At 40.0% G+C, this 12260-nt stretch overlaps 1 protein-coding gene across 1 annotated transcript; it reads right to left on the bottom strand.

The window, feature by feature from the left end:
- Positions 1–666: 666 nt before the first annotated feature.
- On the bottom strand, positions 667–5833 carry fgf19 (fibroblast growth factor 19). The gene is made up of 3 exons (XM_044036738.1): positions 5611–5833; positions 5404–5507; positions 667–1571 (listed from the first exon to the last, which is right to left on the bottom strand). Exons 1-3 carry the CDS (start codon positions 5819–5821, stop codon positions 1260–1262), a joined length of 627 nt encoding a protein of 208 aa, XP_043892673.1. The 5' UTR covers positions 5822–5833; the 3' UTR covers positions 667–1259.
- Between the last annotated feature and the right edge of the window lie 6427 nt (positions 5834–12260).

Here is a 12260-nt window from a genome sequence, read left to right as displayed (position 1 = left end):
GTCTCCAATAATAATAATAATAATATTATTGTTATTATTATTATTATTATTATTATTATTATTAATAATAATAATAATAATAATAATAATAATAACAATTATTATTATTATAATACTAATGGTAATAGTGATAATAACATTATTATTATTAATAATAATAATAATAATAATAATAATAATAATACAATTAATGCTAATAATAATCATAGTAATAATAATGATGATGATACTAATGAGCAGCAGTACATTAGCGATAACAATCTTGTTGTTGCCAAGACAACCTGAGTGATGGAACACGTGGAACATGTCGATGTGCGTTCAACGATCCTGACATTCACTGTTTACTTTGTTTTTCATATGCATCCATTTGTGCGTGTGTGTCTCTCAGTCAACTTCCTGCACTCTAGTTAACGATAGCATATATTAAAATATATACATAAATAATATAAACACAGGTTGTGTGTGATATTCTCTACACTAGTGTAAGTTGACAGTTTCCACAGAGCGCCCCCTGGTGGTTGGTTTGGTGGCTGACGTGTTTAATTCTGCCTCGCTGACTGTCTCTAAATAATATAAAAGTGAGAGAAAGAGAAGACCTACAATGACGTCCCGTTAATGCTTTTTATGAGGAATTTATTTCACAATTCTGAACACATGTACAGCAAATACAGATGAGCAATAACATACATACAAGGTATTTACAGTTCTACTGTTGGCTATTTAAATAACTTAATAAATACAACGCTTCTGCTCTTCTTTTCCTCACTGCCTCCCTTCACTCAGACACTCGTCACCGCTCTGAGCAGCAAGTCTAAAAATGCCCGCGTTTAAAATGCAAAGAGGCAAAACATCTACAGTCTCAGTTCATCGTCTGAGGTCTTTTCAGCCTAAACAACGTGTGGCAGTGACCTCTGTTGGTGTCGAAATGGAAATGGAAATGAAGGAGAAAGTCTGGTGATGTTATAAAAGTCTGTGAAACTATAACTAAGGTTCACCAAGATTTATCAAACAAAGGTCGTCTGACCTCAAACAATGGATGTTTAGTTGTAGAATTTGTATAAAAACAGAGGAGATGTCAGCGTTCACTCTGTCAGACTGTGTGCTCGTGTTCAGTCAGGTTTCACAGCTGATTCACTTCCACAGGAGCAGGTCGGCTCTAAATGCTGTGAGTCCCTGGTTGTGCGACGTCCAGGGCGGAGTGCTCGGTGCTCAGAACGTCTGAGGACACGGTGGTTTCCAGGTGTCTCTGACCTGCTCTTTCATCTTTTGTGGAAGCTGGGACTATGAATGATCTGAGAGAGCTTTCCAAAAGAATCCATTGTGTCCACGGGTTCCTCTGTCTGTGCTGCACTCTGCTCATGGAGGTCCCGTCCGGGGGCGGAGTCCTGAGCCAGGGTGCTGATCCTCGGGAGGAACTGAGCCAAGGTCGGGACACCACGGTCTCTGCCCTGCAGCCTTTGTCGCTGGTTTCCCAGACTGAGCAAGGCTCCGTGTTTGTCAGAGGTGTAGACGTTGTACCCGTCTGGTAAGATCTTCTCTCTGAAGGCGCAGTCGTCTCTGCTGTAGATGTGCTGGAAAACACAGAGACGGAAGGTCAGAGGTTACATCACCTGACCTCAAGTAAAACAAAACATTTACCTCAGGACACCCAGAGAGAGACAGACGGGGAGACAGACAGGGAGAGAGACAGAGAATTTTTTTAGAAAATGTAACTTTTGTGTTTTGTGTAGACATAATTACTGTGAAAGTGAGTTTGATGTAATCATGCAGGTAGATGATGACATCAAACATCATTATCAACATATCGCTCTGTCTCTCTCTCTCTGTGTCTCTCTCTGTGTCTCTGTCTCTCTGTCTCTGTCTGTCTCTGAGACAGAGACAGAGACAGACTGTCTCGCTCTCTCTCTCTCTCCCTGTCTCTGTCTCTGTCGCTCTCTCTGTGTGTCTCTGTCTCTCTCTCTGAAATAAATGACCTGTGTGAGTCACACAGGGCAGAATGTGTTGTCTGTAAAGGGAGGAGGAGCATAAGTGTCTCAGGTGTCATCATCAGGTTTTTATGGAGTTATTGATGAATTCCATCCACTGGACATTTCTCTTGATTCATTAACGTCTTGATTCACTTACATTTTTGTTGTTATTGAAATGGTGTTTCACAGACACAGACACAGACTTTGTTCTTGAGGCTCTAAATGTTAAAGGTGCATATGGTGATTATTCCTATATGAAAGTCATTAGTTAAAATAACTTGTTATAATGTAGTGTACAAGCATTAGTTAGAAAACACAGAGACCAGTTCTGATCCAACTGCACCTTATTCAGAGGTGTCACTGAAATTCTACTGCAGAGACTGGAGCAGACTCTTGGGATCACTGCCCTCTGCTGGTTTAAATCATACTTACAGTGCCCTCCAAAAGTATTGGAACAATGAGGCCAAGTCTTATATTTTTGAAAACATGGTAACATCAGAAACACTAAAACAACCTCCAGAGGGCAGGAGTGAAGGTATCACAGAAGACTTCATGAACAAACGTACAGAGGCTACAGCAGAAGATGCAAACCACTCATTAGCAAGAAGAACAGGAAGACCAGGCTGGAATTTGCAAAAAAGTTCAGAGACGAGCCTCAAACATTCTGGGACAAAGTTTTATGGACTGATGAGACAAAGATGAACTTTTACCAAAGTGATGAGACAAGAAGAAAGGATCTGCTCATGATCCCAAACACACAAGCACATTTGACCTGCTATAGACGAGACTGAAGGGCGTAACAACTGAAAGCCTGGAAGAGCATCACAGCAGAAGAATGCTAACGTTTGCTGATGTCACTGAGACACAGGCTTGATGACTAAATATTAAGTCTTTTAGAGTTGTGACGTTCACAAACAAACCAAATCTATTGAGCGATGGGAACCGAGTCGCAGCTGAGAGACGTTCTTTTTCTATTTTGTTCTTTTTCTTTTTCGTTCTTTTTCTTTCATTCTTTTTAAATTGCTGTCACTCACACGCACACGCACACACAAGCTCCTCCTGCTACTCCACTGAGACGGAGCATGCACAATAAGGGGAGGAGCATAGGCTGCCAATTTGATATGCAAATTACACGTGAGTGCGGACTGCGGAGTGTCAGAATGCAGCTATGAGCCAAAGGAAGCTTTTCAGATGAATATGTAACATATGCCAAAATCATATTTAGTTCAAGTCCGTCTCAAATATTGTTTACTAAAATTTGCATTAAAATTTGAAACTTGTTTTGTAAAAGATTTTCTATATTTTCTATAGTAATATGGAAGTTCATGGTAGACTGCTTAGTTTTTTTATTGTGCCACAAATAAAAAGGTAGTCCTAGTTTGTGTCTGTCCTTCCTCTCTCTCTCTGTCCTCATATTGCAGGTTGCAGGATCCAGATCCAGTTTTTATTATTGTAATAATAATATAATAATAATAATAATATAATAATTATTATTATGCTATAATTAACAATCAGCAGTCACTGCTGCTGCTTATATAAATGACATCACGTCATCAGTGACTCTAACTGTCGTGTTTAAACCTATAACTTGATACAGTTGTGTATCTGCTCCTGGTCCCTAACCCTTACCCAAACTGTCTCTCTTTTCGGTCTTTACCTCTCCTCCCTCTTGTCCTTTCTGTCCCCCTCCTCTCCTCTGTCCCCCATTCTTCCTTTCACAGAGGCAGATGCTGCACATGTGAGTCTGGTTCTGTCAGAGATTTCTTCTTCTTCTTCTTCTTCTTCTTCTTCTGTTCATTGTGTGAACTGTTGTGTTTCTCTGCTCCATGATGTTGTCTATGTACAGAGACCTGAGATCATGTATGTTGTGATTCGGTGATATACAAATACAATTTAAATGAATGATTACCTTTATTTACAATTATTAACATTAGTTGGCTGTAAAATCATAATCATAAGGAAACGGTCATATTGTCTAATAAGTGGAGGCCTCCACGATCATTTAGTCTTTTGAACAAAGCTAATAGCGTTGAATGTCGTATTGTTTTCCCTGTAGTTTGCATGAATGAAGGTAGAACACCTATGTAAATGTTGCTGTGAGTTCTTCAATGATTGTTGACTTTGGGCAAAGGGAGGCAGCCACAGGCCAAGGTTGTTGTTGCTGCTGCTTGATCTTTTCATTCAGTTTTTTCACTTTGCAAACACAAAAAACTTACCCTGCGCCACACTGGACAAAGGTTGATGAACCAGTCGACTGTTTGAATGAATGACTGACTGAGTGTTTTCAGAACATGGAAGCTGACGGCCAATAATATGAACAGCAGCGCAACACCTCCGATCAGCAGCGTCTCCTCCAACCTTTCTGCAGGAGTTTCTTCTATGATTTCATTTGGTGCAGTTTGGAAAAGATCACAGATGATGTCACACTTACTATAATGATATTATAATATCATGAAGTGTAACCTGCACACGAGTTTAAGTGGAATAAATATTTTTAGACTGACTGCTGATAGTTCTTGGTTATTATTATTATATTACCATTTTTGATAAATTGTATTGTGTATAAAAACACTCACACTCTGTACATTAGGGCCCTAAATTTGCCATTTGAAAGCCATTAAAATGACTCCTTTTCATCCTTTCATCCTTATTACCTTCCATAAGGAAGTAATGCTTTTGTCCATTTGTGATAACTGGAAAAGGACAGGATGGATACTGCAGGTTCTGGTCTCAGGAAGAAACTGGTCGAGTTTGGCAGTGATCTGTATCAAGGATTCATGTTTTTTTTTTGCGTCAACACTTGTGAAATGTTGACTCTGTGGGAAACTGATGCATTGACAGATGTTTTTCCATTAGTTAGAATATGAAATTGTGCAAAATTGTATATTTATTTATATTACTACTCAATACCTCCTCATTCTTCCTGTGACTGACATACATATTTGTGTTTCTAAACAATGTGAAACAGATACATGCAGATATGCAGACACACACACACACACACACACACCACATACTGTATCTATGGCTTTAACATGAAATCATCTGTAATTTAAGATTAAGATGATGCCCTTGTTCAAGTGGTTTTAGTGCAAATATTTAATTTTGAAGTCATATTTATCAGAGAGTGATATGAGATGGTCATTTTTAATCAAATAAAATAGTATACAACACACTACTTTTGGAACTGTGCATTTTACAAACCAGATACAACTAAAACATTTTATCATTGCTATATTATATAAGTTAATTTTTATTCTACCTTTGTTGACAATTAGACATTTACTAAAAAAAAAAACATCAAACATTTCATATACATGAACAAAATTGAAAAAATGACTTTTGATGAATTTACTGATTCTAGACACATTGTTATTAAAATATTGGATTATAATTTGGCAACAGAATGTCACATGTCAGTAATATATGTCCTTACCGATGAGTAGAGTCTTCCATCGCCCTCTATGCAGAGAAATCTTGAAGTTGCTACTCCTCTGATGGCAACACAGCCTGGATCGACAGGTCGGATCTCCAGCAGACCTGCAGTTTAAACACTCATCAGAACCCAGAGTCTCACTGAGCCGACTCAAGTTCTGCTGCTGCTGCAGCAGCAATCATCAAAAACTTGATGTGCTTTACTCACTGTGCACTGTTTGGTCTGCGGAGCCATGGATCTGTCCATCTGCACTGATCAGTAGGTGCAGTCCTGGCCTCGTAGCATACAAGTGCCTCAAGCGCACGACCTGGTCCCAGCCATGGTCCAGGTATGGTCCCTGGTCCATTAGGGGGAAGCAAGAGACTCCAGCAGCAAAAAACACATTGGCAACAGAAACAGTGACTACAAGCACCAGCATGATTGTATTACTGCTCCCTCCAGTCTGTAGTGCAATATCACAGAGGCTCATCCTAACTCCGCCTTTTAAACGTGGCCCTTATCAGTTACTGATAACCCTCTTTCCCAAATCAAGTTCTCAGAAGTAGATCACAACACACCCCTGCATGACATCCAACTGAATCCAAGCCTTCCATTGGCCCCTGACATTCTCCCACAGCACCCCTGCATTTCATTCAGCTTTTAGTTTTGGTATTTTTCCTGTTGCACGACCACACACTGTCACTGATGTGGTTCCTTCATGGTGCAGCACCTTCCCATTCACGTTTTTCTAGTTGTACAATTGTGGTACCTTTACATTGTAGTGTTGGTACTTTTTCAGATGTTTTGCTTCTTCAATAGTAAATGGTCGGTGTTTGTATATTGATATTTATTGCTTTACACGATAATCACATCTTCATACACATTCACAGCCGACAGGTTAAGTGTCCTGCAGACAAGCTGGTAATTGAACTCACAACTTTCAAATCGCTATAGTTGCCCTAAGGGGAAATATCAGATATTATTGCATTTCATACCCTGACTGACAAAAATGTGCTTCATCAGGTCACATCACAATAGTAGTCAAAACAGCCTGTAGCTCTGGTGTTGTTAGTGTTGTGAAGACTGTCAGGCTCAGGCTCACGAGTCTAACACTGTTGGATGTGTTGCATAATTATGTTGCATAAAGTTTTACCAAATGTCCTCTGTCAAATTGCACATTTTTTATTTGTGAATAGGGTAAAGTCTACAGATTGGTCAGATTCCAAGTGCAGCTGTGAGACTGGGTCACTGCACACTAAAATGACAGTCTTCTTTCCGCTCTTATCACATTCTGGCTGGAACTTCCGCTGCTCTGCTGCAAGTTAAACTGTAATGGAGAGCAAACATCACCATTCACCAGACCCCAGCCCACATTTCACAGGCTTATCTTTCGTAAAGCTTTCTGTCTCTGTGTTTGTTGTGGCACTTTGTCATGTTTCCTTTATTTATTCATTCATTTATTGTTTATTCATTCTTTTTCTTCCATTTCTGATCCATCCAATCTGTCTTCAAACATTCTATCACTAGATGGCAGTATATATGAATCTTCTTAAACCATTATGAATCAGTGTAGAGAACACTTATTTCTCATCATCAACTGATTCAAACAAGATGATGCCTTTGTAACTCAGTAGATCAACTCATATAATGATGAGGTGCTTGATCAATTAAATAAATACTTTATATCCCAGATAAGTTTCTGAACTATAGTTATTCTCTCACCTCACATCAATGTGACCCCGCCTATCGCCCCGTGTCCCTGCGATGTGACCCCGCCTATCGCCCTGTGATCCATCATCAGCTGATTCTGAACCATATTTGACAACATTTTAGATACAAATATTTTCTATCTTTAACCTACAACTTTCTTTATTTTCTTGTTAAATGTTCTTTGGTAATACATGACTTTTACACACACTAAAGATAAATAATCAGAGACGTCTGTGAATATTATTCCAATATTAGAATCTTATAATTGTACCAGATGTTCCTGAAACATTAGTTGCTGTATGGACGAGAGAAGAAATAAGTGAATATTTCTAATATGTCTATGATCTCATTCTCCATGAGCTCTGTCTCATCATAAATCTGAAAATGTCAAAGTTTGCAAAATATTCTTCTTGTTTTACTAAACGTTTTTTTCCCCTAAATAGTTTTGTTTGTGAGAGTTTTCTCCTTCTCTTTTTTGTATTTTGATCCTCCTTATTTAATTTATTGTGCATCTTTTGTATTGTCGTCTGATTCCCTCTGTGAAAGCAGAGTTAATCTGGTTTGTGTTCAGTCCAGAGGCAAATCAGGTGATTACTGGGAACATTCAAATGTCTACAGAGTCTGTCCAACAGGACACACAGGACACCTGCACAGCTGTTAGACTAAACTGATTAAGATTTGCATTCATCTCCAACATTTAACAAAGCAAATATCTAAAATGTCAATATTTAACGGTGGAGTCTGCTGTCACAGATCTTTTTAATGAACTGATTCTAGTGATTCAGTTACACTGAAAACAACTACTTTACAAGTCACAAGTTTGTGTCGCGTGTAAAACATCGTCACAGCAGTTTCATGCAGCCACGCTGTGATGACTCCGCCCACGTTGAGGAGGTGCTATGAAGTAATGAAAACCAAACCGTGCCGAGTTTCAGAGAGAAACACTACTTTGAATAATATTCATATACATGTGTATTACAGTATTTTGCAATGAAAAAGTACTGAATAATAAAAGACACCGTAGAAACAGGTTTAGGGGATCAATATTTTATTGTCAACCTCCCTCAAGTTAGACATAAGCCATGTGCATAGCACATACAGAGTAACATTTTATCAGGCCATGTATAAAACTACAGGACAACTAATAAAAGGAGTTCATAGATCAAAGGTAGAACAGTATCATATCATCACTTCATAGCAGAAAATACTTTGCCTGAGCTGAGTTCAAAAGAAATACACTCATAGATGTGTAACAAGCAAGTTTGAACAATGGAATCCACTCAGTCATTTCTGTAACTTACTATATTTTGACCTGAAAGAAGTTTATTTAAATTCAATCGGACAAATCCATACACTGAGCCAACGACCTCTAACAAAGACGCAAACGACCTGCAAAATAAATAAGTATTTGAGGAAAACTAGGGGAAGATAAACTACACATTTCTAATACTTATCAAACGTTAAGGCACCGTTTGCACATGCACATGCTGAACTTAAACAAAGGTGAAGGTTCCAGTTCACATTCATCATTATCAGCATGTCTGTTGCATCTCATGTGAGACGAGTCCCTGAAAAATGTACCTGACATTTGCTACAGCAGTGACAGAAGCTGCACTGGTGTCTCTGCTCCAAAGCTCAATAACCAAATGAGCAGCCGGCGTAGAGGACCCGCCCTGGGTCAGTGACACGGGGCAGAAAGGGTTTCTTCTGTAAACATGAATCCATCATGCAAATCAGTGACACTTGAGAGGATCAGCACAGCAGACACCAGTGCACCTGCACGTATCACAGAGGTCACAGAGGTCACAGAGCCTACACACAAGCTTTGACACCTGACGTGATCATTTCACAGAATCAGAATACACAATCTCTTATAGCCAGCAGGTGTGTGCAGTGTGTGTTAACCACATGCATCATAATAGAACAGATAGTACAACCTGAGACAGTGCAACAACAACAACAACATCAACAACAACAACAACGGGCAGCGTAAGAGAATTGTTCGTGGAATGTTGAAACCTCTAAGATGAAAGACTGAATGATCAGAGCACGGTGGGGGCAACAGGTCAGTCTTTGACACGTGTTGTTTACGATTGGTCAACCTATTTATTTATTGACTGCATGAATGCAACAGATACGTCTCATGCTTGGAAGCACTGTTGCTTTAAATCCATTAGCCTCCTCCCCCCATATAGCATACGAGTTACTTCGAGGTTATCTTTACAAAATATATAAAGAAAAATATAGGGTTACTGCCCCGAGGATACAGTATAGTACAGTCCAACAGCTGCCTGTAAATATTTCCACCATGATTATCCTTTCTAAAAGTACATCACTGGGTAAAGATAGCCGGAACGTGACAAGACGCAAGTAGGACAACATGGCCGCCAGAGCTGAGCTGCAGATCTCACAGAGAGACAGCGACAGCAAGAAGGAGTCTGAGAAACGACAGGCTGCAGTAAAAAAAAGCACCGGTGGTTTATTAAAAGACGTTCATACCTGAACAATACGGTACACTTATCTGTACTATAGTTATCTGTGAACGGATTTGCTCTGCTGTTGTTCGATCAGCACACATCGAAATGACACTGACGTACAGTAGATCTTCTAAAATTCAAAAACTAGAGGAGGACGGTATCAGGAAATCACTCTATTCCATTCATTAATCACAAAATGCCATTAATAACCCATACATGTACTGCTAACAGCCACTTTAGCTTAGCTTAGCATACACACTGGAAGAAAGCTAACTTCCTGTCAGTGCCTTCTGTTAGCATGGGAGGGGTATTTATTTACCATTATGAGCAGAGAGGACCGCCTCTTTGTCAAGTTCTGGCTCCTGATTGGATAAAGTGTTGCGGGACACTGGAGAAGTTTGTCCTGGATTTATTCTCTTTTTTTTTTTTTTGAACATTTTTAAATTTGAATGAATGGATTGGGAACTAAGTCACACGGTGGTGTAGTGGTTAGCACTCTCGCGGGTTCGAGCCCCGGTTGGAACGAGGGCCTTTCTGCATGGAGTTTGCATGTTCTCCCCGTGTGTGTGTGGGTTCTCTCCGGGTTCTCCGGTTTCCTCCCACAGTCCAAAAACATGCAATGTGTGGATTAGGTAAATTGGACACTCTAAATTGACCATAGGAGCGAGTGTGAGAGTGAATGGTTGTTTGTCTCTATCTGTGTGTGTGGCCCTGCGATGGACTGGCGAACTGTCCAGGGTGTACCCCGCCTATCGCCCCGATGTAGCTGAGATTGGCACAGCACCCCCCGCGACCCTCTGGTGGAGGATAAAGCGGTTAGATGATGACTGACTGACTGGATTGGGAACTGTAAGCTTTTTCTGTGTAATCTCAAATTGAAATTTGAATGGCTGTTTGTGGACTTAAGACACACTATTTGTTCTTTTAGTTTGTTGTTTTCTGAGCGGTGAGGGTGGGTAGCAGCTTCGGGTCTCTGGAGCACATCTGGAGCTTCAGTCTGGAGTTTCTACTGGTTTCAGGTGCATAACCCTCCTCCAACAGTAGCTGTTTGAAGAAACCTAGGGTCTACGTAGTCCAGGTGTGTCCGATCTTTTTTAAATCAAGAACTACTTGAAAAGTTTCTGGTCTGTCGAGATCTACTGGTTCAGTGACATAATTACAATTTAATCCAGATATAAGAAAAAAAAAAGCATTTTGGGAGTTGCTGACATGGCAATTTAAGCATTTTTCTACCTTGGTGCTCTGGCACTGGGAAGAGGAAGCTAGTTTTTTGTAGTAGGAGCTGGTTGCAAGTCTGTCTGATCTGTCACAATGACCTGGAACCTGATTTGGAACCTTCTCCTGCTGAACATGAGCAGCAGCAGGAGCTTTTAGTTCTCCAGTTAGATCAAATTAGAATGGAACACCAGACTGAAACAGAAAAACACAGAATTGCACTTGAGCTAGAACGTGAACAATTGGAGATTGAGACTGAGGCTTACTCAGCTCTATGTACTGCTGAGAGTTAAACTTATTCATGTGTGAAAAATGCAGTTCTCAAGGCATATGAACCTGTGCTAGCTGCGTATCGCCAAAGGTTTTGTGGAATGCATCGTTAAACTGAAGAGTTATCTGTTCAGGTTACTCGTTGGTGTTCAACTTCACAAACACAGACACGGGAAGAATTCTTTCATCTTATCTTAGATGAGTAATTTAAAAATTGCGGTTTATATTAATGAACAACTGTGTCTGAAGCTGCTACGTTACTGATGACTACGCTTTAATTCATAAAGCAAAGCATGTAGAACATTTAGATTCAGGATAATAGTAATTTGTATAGTTTGGACGTGTAATATTTGGAAAGTGGCCTTTAGGTATATTATGTGTAAATATTGGTCTAAACCTGTTTAATTATAATTCAAAGTTAATCTTTGAATTTGCTTAACTTGAAATCCTGGGGCATTTCTTTTATGGGGGAGATGTGATGGCCTACGTTTCTCTCTGACTGTGCTCCCTCTAGTCTAAATCCAGGTTCAGATTACACCCGTTTAGGTGGATTTGGAGCCAATCAGGTGAACCTCAGTTTTACTGCTGTTGTGCGGGATCTAGAATTTGACTTCAAGAAAGCAGGTAGAGAGGGAATGCGCTGGGTGTAGGAGGTAGGTATATGAACCAAGTGAGTCCTGAGAATTGGTGTCAAAGGCTGCACTTTAGTCAAGGAGGATCAGTATGGATACGAGACCAGGGCTGGTTCAGTACTGTGGAAACCAGACTGGAGTGAGGGAGTGACAGCAGAAGAAGCACAGCCATTATAAGTGATGAGAGGGTGAACAGCTTTAAGCAGGTGAGTAGGTAAGGGATGCAGCTGACACGTAGAAGATTTAGATTTCTGTTAGGGTTAATGATGTATGATTTAATCTACAGTGGACAGTGTATGTGGCAGTTGCAGTGGTGTAGTGTGCACAGCTGTCTATTGTATTGTTATAAGGGTTTGTTGTGCGTCTTATTTGACTATTGTGTTATATTGTATACTGGTTTCAACACAAAAGAACCGGACGTGGTATGAACACTTTGGGTTCAGAGCTAAAAGGCTATCGCTTCATCCCTGAAATGATCTGCTCATGTTTCTCTCCTTTTTTTTTTTTTTACGTTTCTTTGCAGTGTAGGAAGTTGTTGCCAGTGCTGGAGCAGCCATGCAAAGTGACCTGTCAA

This window comes from Solea senegalensis, linkage group LG10 (genome assembly GCF_019176455.1).
Source record: "Solea senegalensis isolate Sse05_10M linkage group LG10, IFAPA_SoseM_1, whole genome shotgun sequence".
Classification (NCBI taxonomy): Eukaryota; Metazoa; Chordata; class Actinopteri; order Pleuronectiformes; family Soleidae; genus Solea; species Solea senegalensis.
This window is presented reverse-complemented; position numbering and strand designations above follow the sequence as displayed.

Coding starts and splice junctions, on each gene's coding strand:
- fgf19 (XM_044036738.1), bottom strand. CDS start 5,821: ATGCTGGTGCTTGTAGTCACTGTTTCTGTTGCCAATGTGTTTTTTGCT. Junction 5,508..5,610: donor CGCAGACCAAACAGTGCACA/GTGAGTAAAGCA, acceptor TTTAAACTGCAG/GTCTGCTGGAGATCCGACCT. Junction 1,572..5,403: donor ATGGAAGACTCTACTCATCG/GTAAGGACATAT, acceptor TGTGTTTTCCAG/CACATCTACAGCAGAGACGA.